A 12040-nucleotide genomic window follows, 5' to 3' on the forward strand; every position below is an offset into this window, starting at 1 on the left:
AATAAATCTAACCAGGGACATAAAAGACCTATACAAAGAAAACTACAAACCACTACTGCAGGAAACCAAAGGAGACCTACATAAATGGACAAAGAAACCATGTTCAGGGATAGGTAGACTCAACATTGTGAAAATGTCAATTCTAACCAAAGCAATCTACAAATATAATGCAATCCCGATCCAAGTACCAACAGCATTAACTTTAAATGGAAAGGAGAGAGGCCCCAGATAAGTAAAACAATACTGAAGCAGGAGAATAAAGTCCGAGGACATACAGTACCTGACCTCAGAATCTTCTATACAATTACGGTAGTCAAAATAGCCTGGTACTGGTACAACAGACACATTAACCAATGGAACAGAATAGAGAACCCAGATGTAAATCCATCCACCTATAGTAACCTCATCTTCCACAATGGCCCAAAGTCCATTAAATGGGGAAAAGACACTTTTTTTTTTTTTAACAAATAGTGCTGGCAAAAATGAATGTCCATCTGTAAAAAAAAAATGAAACAGGACCCATACCTCACACCATACACAAAAACTAATTCACGATGGATCAAAGTCCTACATATAAAATCAAAAACTATAAAGATCATAGAAGAAAAAGTAGTGTTAATGCTAGAGGCCCTATGAAGCCCTGGTGGTACCTATGGGACCCTAATACAAGACATAAATAGCATAGAAACCATAACTAACAATATACAAACACCAGAAGATAAGCTAGATAACTTGGATTTTCTAAAAATTTAACACGCTCATCAAAAGACTTCCCCAAAAGAGAAAGAGAACCTACAAACTGGGAAAAAAATTTTGGCTACGACAAATCTGACAAAGATCTAATCTCTAAAATCTATAGGAAAATCCAACACCTCTACAACAACAACAACAAAAAACAAAACAAATAATCCAATTAAAAAATGGGCAAAGGATACGAACAGAAACTTCACCAAAGAAGACATTCAGGCAGCTAACAGACACATGAGGAAATGCTCAGGATAGAGAAACGCAAATCAAAACTACAATGAGATACCCTCTCACCCCAACATTACTGGCATGAATCAAAAAACAGAAAACAACAAATGTTGGAGAGGCCAGAAGAGACTGGAACTCTTATGCACTGCTGGTAGGAATGCAAAATGGTACAACATTTTGAAAAACGATATGGTGCTTCCTTAAAGAGCTAGAAATAGAAATACCATACGATTCAGCAATCCCATTCCTAGGAACACATCCTAGAGAAATAAAAGTCATCACAAGAATAGACATATGCACACCCATGTTCAGTGCAGCATTATTCACAATAGCAAAAAATGGAAATAACCTAAGGGCCCATCAAAAGATGAATAGATAAACAAAATATGGTACATACACACAATGGAATACTACGCAACAGTAAAGAACAATGATGAATCTGCAAAACACCTCACAACATGAATGAATCTGGAAGGCATTATGCTGAGTGAAATAAGTCAATCACAAAATGAAAAACACTGTATGAGATCACTATTATAAAAACTCATGAAAAACTCAAAAAATACACAATCTTTGATGTTTACTAGGGAGGGAGGGAAAAACACTAACTAGACAATAGATAATTGGGAACTCTGGTGAAGGGTAAGACAGTACACAGTACTGGGAAAGCAGCACAACTTGACCAAGGCAAGGTCATGAAAGCTTACAGACACATCCAAACTCCCTGAGTGTCTTAGTTATCTAGTGCTGCTATAACAGGAATACCACAAATGGATGGTTTTAACAAAGAGAAATTTATTCTCTTACAGTCTAGGAGGCTAGAAGTCCAAATTCAGGGTGCCAGTTTCAGGGAAAGGCTTTCTCTGTCGGATCTGGGGTGGGTCCTTGTCATCAATCTTCCCCTGGTCTAGGAGCTTCTAGGTGCAGGGATCCTGGGGCCAAAGGACACGCTCTTCTCCTGTCACTACTTTCATGGTGGTTTGAGGTCCTCCTGTCTCTCTGCTCACTTCTCTCTTTTATATCTCAAAAGAGATTGCCTTAAAACACAGCCTAATCTTGTACATTTAGTTCTGCCTCATTGATATAACTGCCTCTAACCCTGTCTCATTAACATCATAGAGGTAAGATTTACAACACGTAGAAAAATCTTATCAGATGACAAAATGGTGGACAATCACACAATACTGGGAATCATGGCCTAGCCAAGTCGACAGACATTTTTGGGGGACACAATTCCATCTACGACACTGAGGGACCAAATTACTGGGCTGAGGGTCAGCGATCATGGTCTTGGGGAACATCTAGCAAAATTGGCATAATATAGTTTGTAAAGAAAATGTTCTACTTTCTATTTTGGTGAGTAGCGTCTGGGGTCTTAAAAGCTCATGAGAAGCCATCTAAGATACTGCGCTAGTCCCACCCTACCTGGAGTAAGGGAGAATGAAGAAAACCAGAGACACAAGGGAAAGATTAGTCCAAAGGACTAATGGACCACAAGTATCATAGCCTCCACCAGACTGAGTCTAGCGTGACTAGATGGCACCCAGTTACCACCACTGACTGCTCTGACAGGGATCACAATAGAGGGTCCTGGACAGAGCTGGAGAAAAATGGAGAACAAAATCCTAACTCACAAAAAAGAAAAAACAGACTTACTGGTCTAACAGGGCTGGAGAAACCCTGAGAGTATGGCCCCAGAGACCCTTTTAACTCAATACTGAAGTCACTCCTGAGGTTCACCCTCCAGCCAAAGATTAGACAGGCCCATAAAACGAAATGAGACTAAATGGGCACACCACCCCAGGGGCAACAACAAGAAGGCAAGGGAGGACAGGAAAGCTGGTAATGGGGAACCCAAGTGAGAAGGGGAGAGTGTTAACACTTCATGGGTTTGGCAACCAATGTCACAAAACAATATGTGTATTGATTGTTTAATGAGAAAACAATTTGCTCTGTAAACCTTCGTCTAAAGCATAATAAAAAAAAAAAATAAATAAAGGGCTTATCTGATAGGCCAGGCCTACCCAGGAAAATTTTCCTTTTGATTAACTTAAAGTCAAAGAGCTATAGATCTTAATTATGTCTGCAAAATCCTATTATATTTGCCATAATCTTGTTTAGAAGCAAGTTACAGGTTCCACTCACACTCAGACGGACGGGATTACCAGGGGGGGCGGGAATCAAGAGGACTGTCTTAGAATTCTGCCTACCACGAAAAGTAAGGAGGTTAATAGTAGCTGTAAGAATAAAGGTATTGCTAAGAGCACTACAGATGCACTGCAGAAAGACAGCGAACAGCTGAAGGCAAGAAACGGGCAACTGAAGCCAGGCATGAATGCCAGTGGGCCTTTTTGCACACAACGAAGCCCTCATCTTCTACAGTGGGAAAAGACAGAAAGACAAATGACCGAACTTTAAAAAAAAAAAACCCAACCAAGGCGGAGCTGTTACCTGAACCTTGGTGAAAACCTGGGACCCTGACACATGGAATGGATACCCTTAAATTTCTGACTCCTTAGACTCCTCTGAACATTGAGCATTCAGATGTGACTCACCTCTTAATGCTGGAAGAGAATTCAGAAGCCACTCCCTCACAAGACAACAGTTGCCTTCTTTTGAGCCTTCGCCCACCTCCTCTCTTGGCCACTAGACATATAACTAGGGTTAAGTCACAGCATAATCAACTGGAGAAGAGCTAAGCCTGATTAAAAAAAAGGAGGCTTAATTCTGAAGATGCTTGATCAAGTGGGAAGAACATAGTATTGGAAAGAAAGTTTCATTGACTTGGGAACACTCTCCCAAGATTTAACACCCTGGCAAGGATCCCAGGAGATTGTCCAGGCTTGCTCCTAGAGTGGCTTCTTGAAGCATGAAAAAAGCAATGCCCGCATTGAGTGAAGTTGAAATGCCAAAATTGCCATAGTGGATGACAGACGAAGAAATTAAAAGACTCATGGAAATGAGCATGCTGAAATGGATTTATTATGGCCAGACAGCCATCAGATGATAATGTTTCATGGGAATGTCCAGAGAACACACTACCTACCAAGTCCACAAAGAATACCAGCATCACTAAAATGTCTAGTATTAACTGTCCTCTGTAGACCAAGGCTGAGAATAGGAAAGGGTTTTATAGAACTTGGCTCATAGCAATGGTGACAATAGTACCCTGAAACATAGAGGTCAGGGACAATGCCTAACCGTCCCAGAGGGCAAGAGGTAGCAATTATCATAAATACTGGCAAGGTCAGAACGGCAACCAAGACTTAAAGAGATGGTTAATAGAACCTGGCATCCTTACAGGCAAAACAGATGGGCAGCCAACAAGGATACTACTTTATACCAGTAGAAGAAGCCAGGAATAGATGACTGGGAAGTCAGAAGCGATTACCCCTACCCACCAGATTAATAATAAATTGTCCAGCGTCTGGACTGAAACTTGTTTTCAGATCTGGAACCCAATGCCTAAACAGATGTACAGGTCCCCAGGAAGAAGGATGTAGCAACAACATGGCAAGTTTAAACAATGATTCCCCCAGTCCTTCAACAAATGGTACTATGGCTACTTACTCAGATAACTCTGTGAAAAATAAATTGTGATCAGAAGGCTGCTACATCAGTAAACTTTTTAATTGTCTAAGAGTCAGGGCTATTCTGGGTTATCCCTCCAAAGTAAGGGCAAATTATTACATCATGCATCTCCTACCATGAAAAAGGAAGCATGAAACCTAAGGGCTTCTTTGGTTTTTGGAAGCAGCAAATTTGACACCTAGGAACACTGACATTAGAGGCTGCCAGCTTTGAAGGGAATCCTGAGAAGGAAAGAGTTCTGCAGTAGGTCCAGGCTGTGGTGCAAACAGCCCTGCCACTGGAGTCATGCTCTCTGGTAAACTCTATAGTATTGAAGGTATTAGTAGTAGAGAAGAATGTTGAGTGGAGTTTGTGGTAAGTCTCAGTGGGAGAATCATAGTACAGGCCCCTGAGGTTTTGTAGTAAGGCCATGCCATCTACAGCAATTAAATGCCTTTTGAAAAGTATCTCCTGGCATGCTACTTGCCCACCTGAACATAGACACCAAGCCACCACGTGGTCATGGAATGCACGTGACCGTGGAACACCAAATGCCTATGTGGCCAGAATTGTCAATCATGAGCTGGGTTCTGTCAAACCCTGCAAGTCGTAAGGTTGGGAGGCCAGAAATAATCCATTGAATATGAGCAGAACCAAAGGGTACAACATGCCGTATGAGCTGGTATCCCAAATTCCAGGGTACCCAGCACTGCTGCATCAACATTCCTCCTTCAGCTCATATTTATGGCTGTATGGGAGATCCCATATGACTCGTTGCAGGAGGAGAGGAAAAAAGCCCAACCTTTGCTCACGGATGGGTCAGCACACTATGTGTATAACCGACAAAAATGGCCAGCAGCTTTACTATACACTTTTCAGTAGTGGATTTTACAAGTACAAGGGAAAATCCTCACCATGAGCTGAGCTTCAGGCAGTACACCCAGCTACCACTTTGTATGTAAAGAGATGTGGTCCAAGTTAGAACATATACAGACTAATGGACAGTAGCAAAGGTCTGGCTGGTTGTTCAGGCACCTGGAAGGATAGATTGTAAGATGGAGGACAAAGAGATCTAGGGTACAAGCATGGATATAGGGAATGGGCACAAAGTATGAATATCTTTAGATCGCATATTAATTCCTACCAGAAAGCATCTGTCATAGAAAATGTACTGAACAGCATGTCACAAATTTACCCAGTAACTGGGCACCAGCCAGCCTCAGGTATTAGCCACCCAGCACTGGCAAGATGGGCACATGACCAAGTGGGCCTGAGTGGCAGGCTACTCATGGACCCAACAGCATGGATTCCTACTTACCAAGACAATCTAGCAAATCGGCTAGCAACAAAGACCAAGCTGAGCCACTAACATGACACCATTTCTTGAGGACAACTTAGTGGGAAACTGACTACACTGGACCTCTACCATCCTGAAAAGGCCAGTGGTTCCTTCTTACAGGAATAGACACATAGTCTGAATAGATACATATACCAAATATCCATACCTCACTATAGGGCCTCAGTGAGCACCACTATCCAAAGGCAATTGGAGTGTGTGACCACTGGTCTGGTATTCCCATATAATATCACATCAGAAAAGAGTACTTGCTTTATGTCAGAGGAGTTGTATGAGTGGGCCCAAGACTGTATAACTCAAACAACATGATCCAGAAGCTGCCAGGCTAATAGGTAAGTGGAAAGACTTACTAAAGGTGCAACTGAAGCTGAAGCACTTGTTCAGAGGTAATATCCTGTGAAAATGGGGTACCATTCCCTGGGATGGGTTATATGCACAGCACCAGAGACTTTTACATGAGTCTGGGAACAAAGGGCTAGAAGTAGGAGTGGCATCACTCACTATCACTCCCAATGAAGTGGTCTTACCATCACTCCCAATGGAGCAGTTTGTGCTTCCTGTCCTCTGCAAGTCCGGGCTCTGCAAGGCTGGAGGTCCCAGTCCCCAGAGAGGGTATATTTCAGCAGGGAATATAGCAAGAGTCCCATTGAGTTATAAGCTAAAGCTGCCACCTGGGCATCTAAGGCTCCTTGTGTGCATGTACCAGCAGCAAGAAAGGGAGTCATAGTCTTGACAGGGGTAATTAACCCTAGTCACAGAGAGGAAGCTAATCATGACAGGTCTGCTTGCTATTGTACCATGTGACATGAAGGAATACATGTGGAACCCAGGTGATCTCTTTAGGTGCCTCTTGGTATTCTCAAGCCCAACTCTGACTATAAATGGGCAGATTCAGCAATCCCAGCCAGAAAACGGCATGGTGACTGGGCACTCTCAGGTCCCTCAGAGATAAGGGCATAGGTCATGACAGGGTGTAAGCACCGAAGGCCAGCAGAATGCTATCCGAAGGTGAGGGAAACTAGAATGGATAGTGGAAAGGCAATAAGTATAAATTTCAGCCCAATACCATATGCAGCAGAAGGAATTGTAGTTCATTCCACTAATCTCCCTCTTCTAAGATTCCCCACAGGAAGAGATGCCCACCAGAATACTGAGGAAGCTGTCCCCAAAACATATATGGAGAACCAGATCACGGCAGCACAAAGATTGAACTGTGAAAGAGCCAAATAAACCACTTGGATCCTCCTTCCAGAGATGTCTTGCTAAGAAGCTGCAGGCAGTACAATCGGCAAAGAGACTCTAGATGTCACTTCTTGGAGGTCTGTCTCAGTTGCAGAGAACCACTCAGCTGAGCTCATGCCCTACCTTAGGCAGGCCACATGCGATGAATGATCAAGCAGGGGGCATAAAGACCCTGACCATTTTGGCACCATTCAAGACAAGTCTGTCATGCAATATTCAGTCCAGAGCTCGCTGTCAGGTTGGTGGAGGCTGCTATATAGTTCTATTTCTTATCTGTATAGCCAACTTCTTCCCTCTTCCTTTCACAGCTGTTGATATCTAACAAAATTTTGCACCCTAAACTCCAATTCAGTGTCTGTTTCTGAAAAACCCAACCCAACACAATAAAGAGTAACTACAAAAAGCACCTAACATCCCTAAGGCAGGGGCACAGAGGTTGGGTTTATCAGAGCATGGATGATTAAAGGAGATCCCCACAGAGCAGAGACTCAGACCTCTAAGGAGAGCACAGTGATCAGCTTCTGCTGGTGCCTCAGGAGCTCAGAGGATGCTCACTTGGCCAACCCCAGAGGTGAAAAGCAAATCCCTGAGGGGGTCAGTGGCTGACTGGTGCTGGTATTTCTGAGCATGAGGATAGTTCTAATACTGCCAACAAAACTAGAATCCAAAACCAAATATGGTTACCAAAGTGAATGGCCCCATCTGAAATACCACTGACCAGAACTTTAAGCACACAGGAAAAATAAACTCCGTTCTCCCCTCGTCCATTGCTCCAGTCTACTTCTACTGCCCCCAGTTGGCACAGGAAGAGGGCTGCAAAAACAGAAGTGTGGTTTGTTAGAGGCACATCCTGAACATTACATAGCAGAGTATGAAGGAGGGAAGGGGTTTAGAACTGAGAGACAACAGCTTCAAAACTATGTCCTTGCTATGCTTTTATTCAGGAAACATAGAGATAACTTCCAGGAAAAAAAAATGAGCTTTTAATATTGCTTAAAACATTGAAGAGTAAATAGAAACATGCCAGGGATCCTCTGGTGTGCTATATAGTGCTTATGATTCTGACAGGAGGGATCCCTGGGTGTTATTTTAAACCATAGGCCATGCCCTAATGATTCTCTGGCTTAAAAAGAAAAATTAAGAGATATTTTGTAATGAAGTGTGAGCCTTAGTCTTCTCCTTCTTCATTTTCATCCTCTTCTCCCTCTTCTTCATTTTCATCCTCTTCTCCCTCTTCTTCCTCCTTTTCTTTTAGGTCTTTCTTACAAAGCACAAGAATGAAATAAAAAAATAAAATCATCAAAGGAATGAGCCACGATAATGATGGATAAACCACATCTTCCACCTCTTCTATGTCTTTGTAAGGTGGGCCACTATCATTACTACCTCCATAGCCTTTCATCAAGCAGTAGGGAGGTGCCCACCCATGGTCACAGTGACAGTGCTGTTTATTGTTACAGACCCCCCTCAAGTTGCAGGTCTCAGGCTGACAATCTTGTGGCAGATAAGACAGATGGACACACTTCTTGTGGATGCAGATCTTTTTCAGCCCACATACTGTGCCATCCTTCACTTGGCCAATATCAGGTATGGACATCCCTAAATGATAGTCAGTGCCCCAGCAAGTGGTGCCATTGAAGTGAATCTGATGCACTGTAGAATGCTGTATCAGGTTGGGAATTACTCCTACATTTTCACACTGAATTCTCCCACACAGGATATCAGGGGTCTCACATTTTAGATATACTATGTCTGTAATACCACAGTGACCAAAACGATTTCCTTGAGTATTGATTTTTTGGTAGCAGCTCTGAGATGCACTTTTTGCATCTTTGCCAAAAATCTCTTTACACTGTGTATCATGGCTATTGCATCTCTTTTCATAGCAGTAGGCATTGTCATTACAGGGTATCCCATTCTGCACATAAACATCTTCTGGGCACTGATGAGAAGTTCCAGTGCACCACTCTGGAAGATCACATTCACTGATCTGTTGTCTACACAAATAACCTGATGGAATAAAATTGCAGTCTTTACAACATAGCCCAAAAGCACAAGCAGCCCCTGGACTCAGAGTGCAGTTTGAAAGGCAACAGGAATCGTTAGCACACTGATGTATGGTTCCACAGTCACACTCCTCTCCTTCTTCAACCATTAGGTTTCCACAGAACTTCAGCCTGAAGATCTTCTCTGGATTTGGAGGAGAGCGAAGACAAAATCCTTGCCTGATAGTGTTGTCCCAATATTCAGCATAACTACAATTGCTGAATTTAGTTGTCGTCTCTTGACTAGGAAACATTATGCACCATTTTTGTTCACACACACACCATTCAGTGTCATGCACCATACCCAAATTATGACCAAGCTCATGGGTCACAATAAGTGCAAATGAAAACAACTGGTTTCCTTGGAAACTATCAACTCCACAATTAAAAGGAGGAAGGCATATTCCTTTAACGTAGGCAACACCAAGCTTGTCACCAAATGATTCTTTTATGAAAAGATGTGTACTATCACTTGGCAGTCGTGCATCGAGGTGCAGTTTCTTCCAAATGGCAAATTCCTCCGCAAGCAGATGTATGTCATTTGATAAAGGCGGGTTTCCCTCATTCCAGATCTCAATACCAATCAAAATTACATCAACGTCAAAAGGGCCATATAAGGAATCCACAATATGGACAACAGTCAACACTTCCTGCTGCACCACCGAGGTATTTCTGAGTAAGTGAAGGAATCGATTATAGTCCACCACCACTACCAGTTCAAGAAACCGCCAGTGGGTCCACCAGCCACGGTAAGAACTTTGCTTCTGAGTGGTATTGTATGTCTTTTGTGATTCCAACTGGCGTGCTATTTCCTCTTCTGTTAAGCCACATCTCATCGGTGGGAATTGTGTCTCGTTACTGTCTCTCTTATACACCAGGTGTTCAAACGTGGTAGAGTGACTCCTGGGTTCAATTTCATAAGTGAGGTGGTTTATCTGTAGCACCCCTCGAAAACCCCCAAAACAGGTAGTGAGAGCAACCAGGGACTCAAACACCCCTTCCACATAACCATGATAGTAGCAGTTATCCGGGACAAAAGGCTGGTCCTCATGGAGGGCACGCTGGTCTGTATAGGTGAACACTGGGAGGTGTTTGGAAACCAAGAACTTTTTGACCCTCATGTGGATAATGTGTCTCTGGCCCCCAAGCCGTAGGCTGTAGGAGAGCCAGCCCGGAGCCCTTGCACTTCTGCCTCTGCCGGGCACCTTCAAGGGGGTCGTCACTTCTGGAGAGGGGAAGTGCTGGGAGAGCCTGGCCTGGGAGTGGCCAGAAATGGACAGAGATGCCCCAAGCCAGAGCAGCAGAGGAATGACCCTGATGTCCACCAGGGCTTCACCCACTGCCATTGTGGAGCCAAATGTCCAGAGCAGAAGAGGGCAGGGCATGAGACACTGCTGGTCTGGCTCAGTGTACGGGGCTGAATTGTTATGGATCCATATCCTGGCAGAGTTGGACCATCAGAGCTGCAGTGCTGCAAGTGAAAATAAAAGAAGAGCTAGAATGGTTTGATGGAATAGGTAGGGTGGGAGATAGAAAGAAGTGATGTAAAAACGATTCTTGAACTGGGACTAGTTTGAAGCAATAAACTACCTTAGATTTTCTCTCATATATTTGAGAGGGTTGGACTCTAGATGAAGATTTGTCATAAGTGGATAATTGTTGAACTTGGATGAAGGATGCATTATATACTCTTCTCTAAACATGTAAAATTACATGAAATTTTCCATATTAAAAACATGTTGGCATTTGACTCACAGATTTCTTCACCCAAAAGCCTGCCCCGCTATCTTTAGCAAGCATGTGGACAATACATCCAATATGCATCATTTCTTTTTTCTTCCTTTATTCAGATGGTTTGTTCCATCTCCCCCTTATTTTCTGCAGACATCTTATTTAGGTCCCATTCTTGTTCTAAGTTAAAAAAAAAAAAAAAAAAACTAGCAGTCAACAAATCCCACTTATGGGGCTCATTGGTATTGGGAGACCTTGGCCAATCAAGATAAATAATTATTTTAAAACACATCCTTATCTGCTGAAAAGCCCCAGGGAGTCACAGGAAGAGAGCCACACTGATGGGGTAGCACATAATGGGGCTGCTCTTTGTGGGCAGGACACATAGCCCCATGGGCCTCTTATCGCACCCTGAAGGCAGCAGTCTTCCTTCCACCCAGCCCAGCCACATCCTGTTCTTAAGCATAACAAAAAAACCCATTTTGGTCAGGTCAGCATAGATTCTATTGTTTTTTACATGACTAGTAAATTATCTGGATCTACCAATTGCAGTTTGAATTTTCTACAGAAAGCTGGATTGAGGAGCTTAAACCTAGAGCCAGTTTATTTAACGATCAGAAGACCACAATTTCAGTGGACTTTGAAACCTCGTTACTGTTGAAAATTTCATTCTAGCTCAGGTAGAAGCTAATTTTGGTCACTCACTGACTTTGAGTTAAAAGGATTGATCATTAATAATTTGTTTAGCATTTGGAAGCAAAAGTTAAAACAACCAAAACCAAACCCATTGCCGTCAAGTTGGTTCTTACTCATAGCAACCCTGTAGGACAGAGTACAAATGCCCCATAAGGCTTCCAAGGAGTGGCTGGTGGATTTGAGCTGTCAACCTTTTGGTTAGCAGCCAAGCTCTTAGCCAATTGGAGACAAATTATTAATAGATACTGGTAGCCTCAATAGTCTAAACAAGGAGAAAAATGATGGAATCAGTAGTGTATAGGATGAGCAACATCCTTAGCATTATGATGGCAAAGGAGCCCTGGTGGTGCAGTGGTTAAGAGCTATGATGAGTTATGGCTGCTAAGCAAAATGTCAGCAGTTCGAATTCACTAGCTGGTCCTTC

General features: G+C 42.9%; 2 protein-coding genes across 4 annotated transcripts in view; both read right to left on the reverse strand.

Annotated features, from left to right (window-relative positions):
* The window catches only part of MED6 (mediator complex subunit 6), a 179123-nt gene that overhangs the window by 94533 nt on the left and 72550 nt on the right, over window positions 1-12040 (reverse strand). The window lies entirely within an intron of this gene.
* LOC126083877 (disintegrin and metalloproteinase domain-containing protein 20-like) overlaps window positions 1-12040 on the reverse strand; it is a 28100-nt gene continuing 16060 nt past the window's right edge. Inside the window, exon 1 of the mRNA XM_049897955.1 lies at window positions 1-12040. This exon is cut by the window's right edge and continues 16060 nt beyond it. Coding sequence (XP_049753912.1) covers window positions 8313-10574 — 2262 coding nt within the window. The 5' untranslated portion in view covers window positions 10575-12040 and the 3' untranslated portion in view covers window positions 1-8312.

The sequence above is a fragment of the Elephas maximus genome, chromosome 10 (genome assembly GCF_024166365.1).
Source record: "Elephas maximus indicus isolate mEleMax1 chromosome 10, mEleMax1 primary haplotype, whole genome shotgun sequence".
Classification (NCBI taxonomy): Eukaryota; Metazoa; Chordata; class Mammalia; order Proboscidea; family Elephantidae; genus Elephas; species Elephas maximus.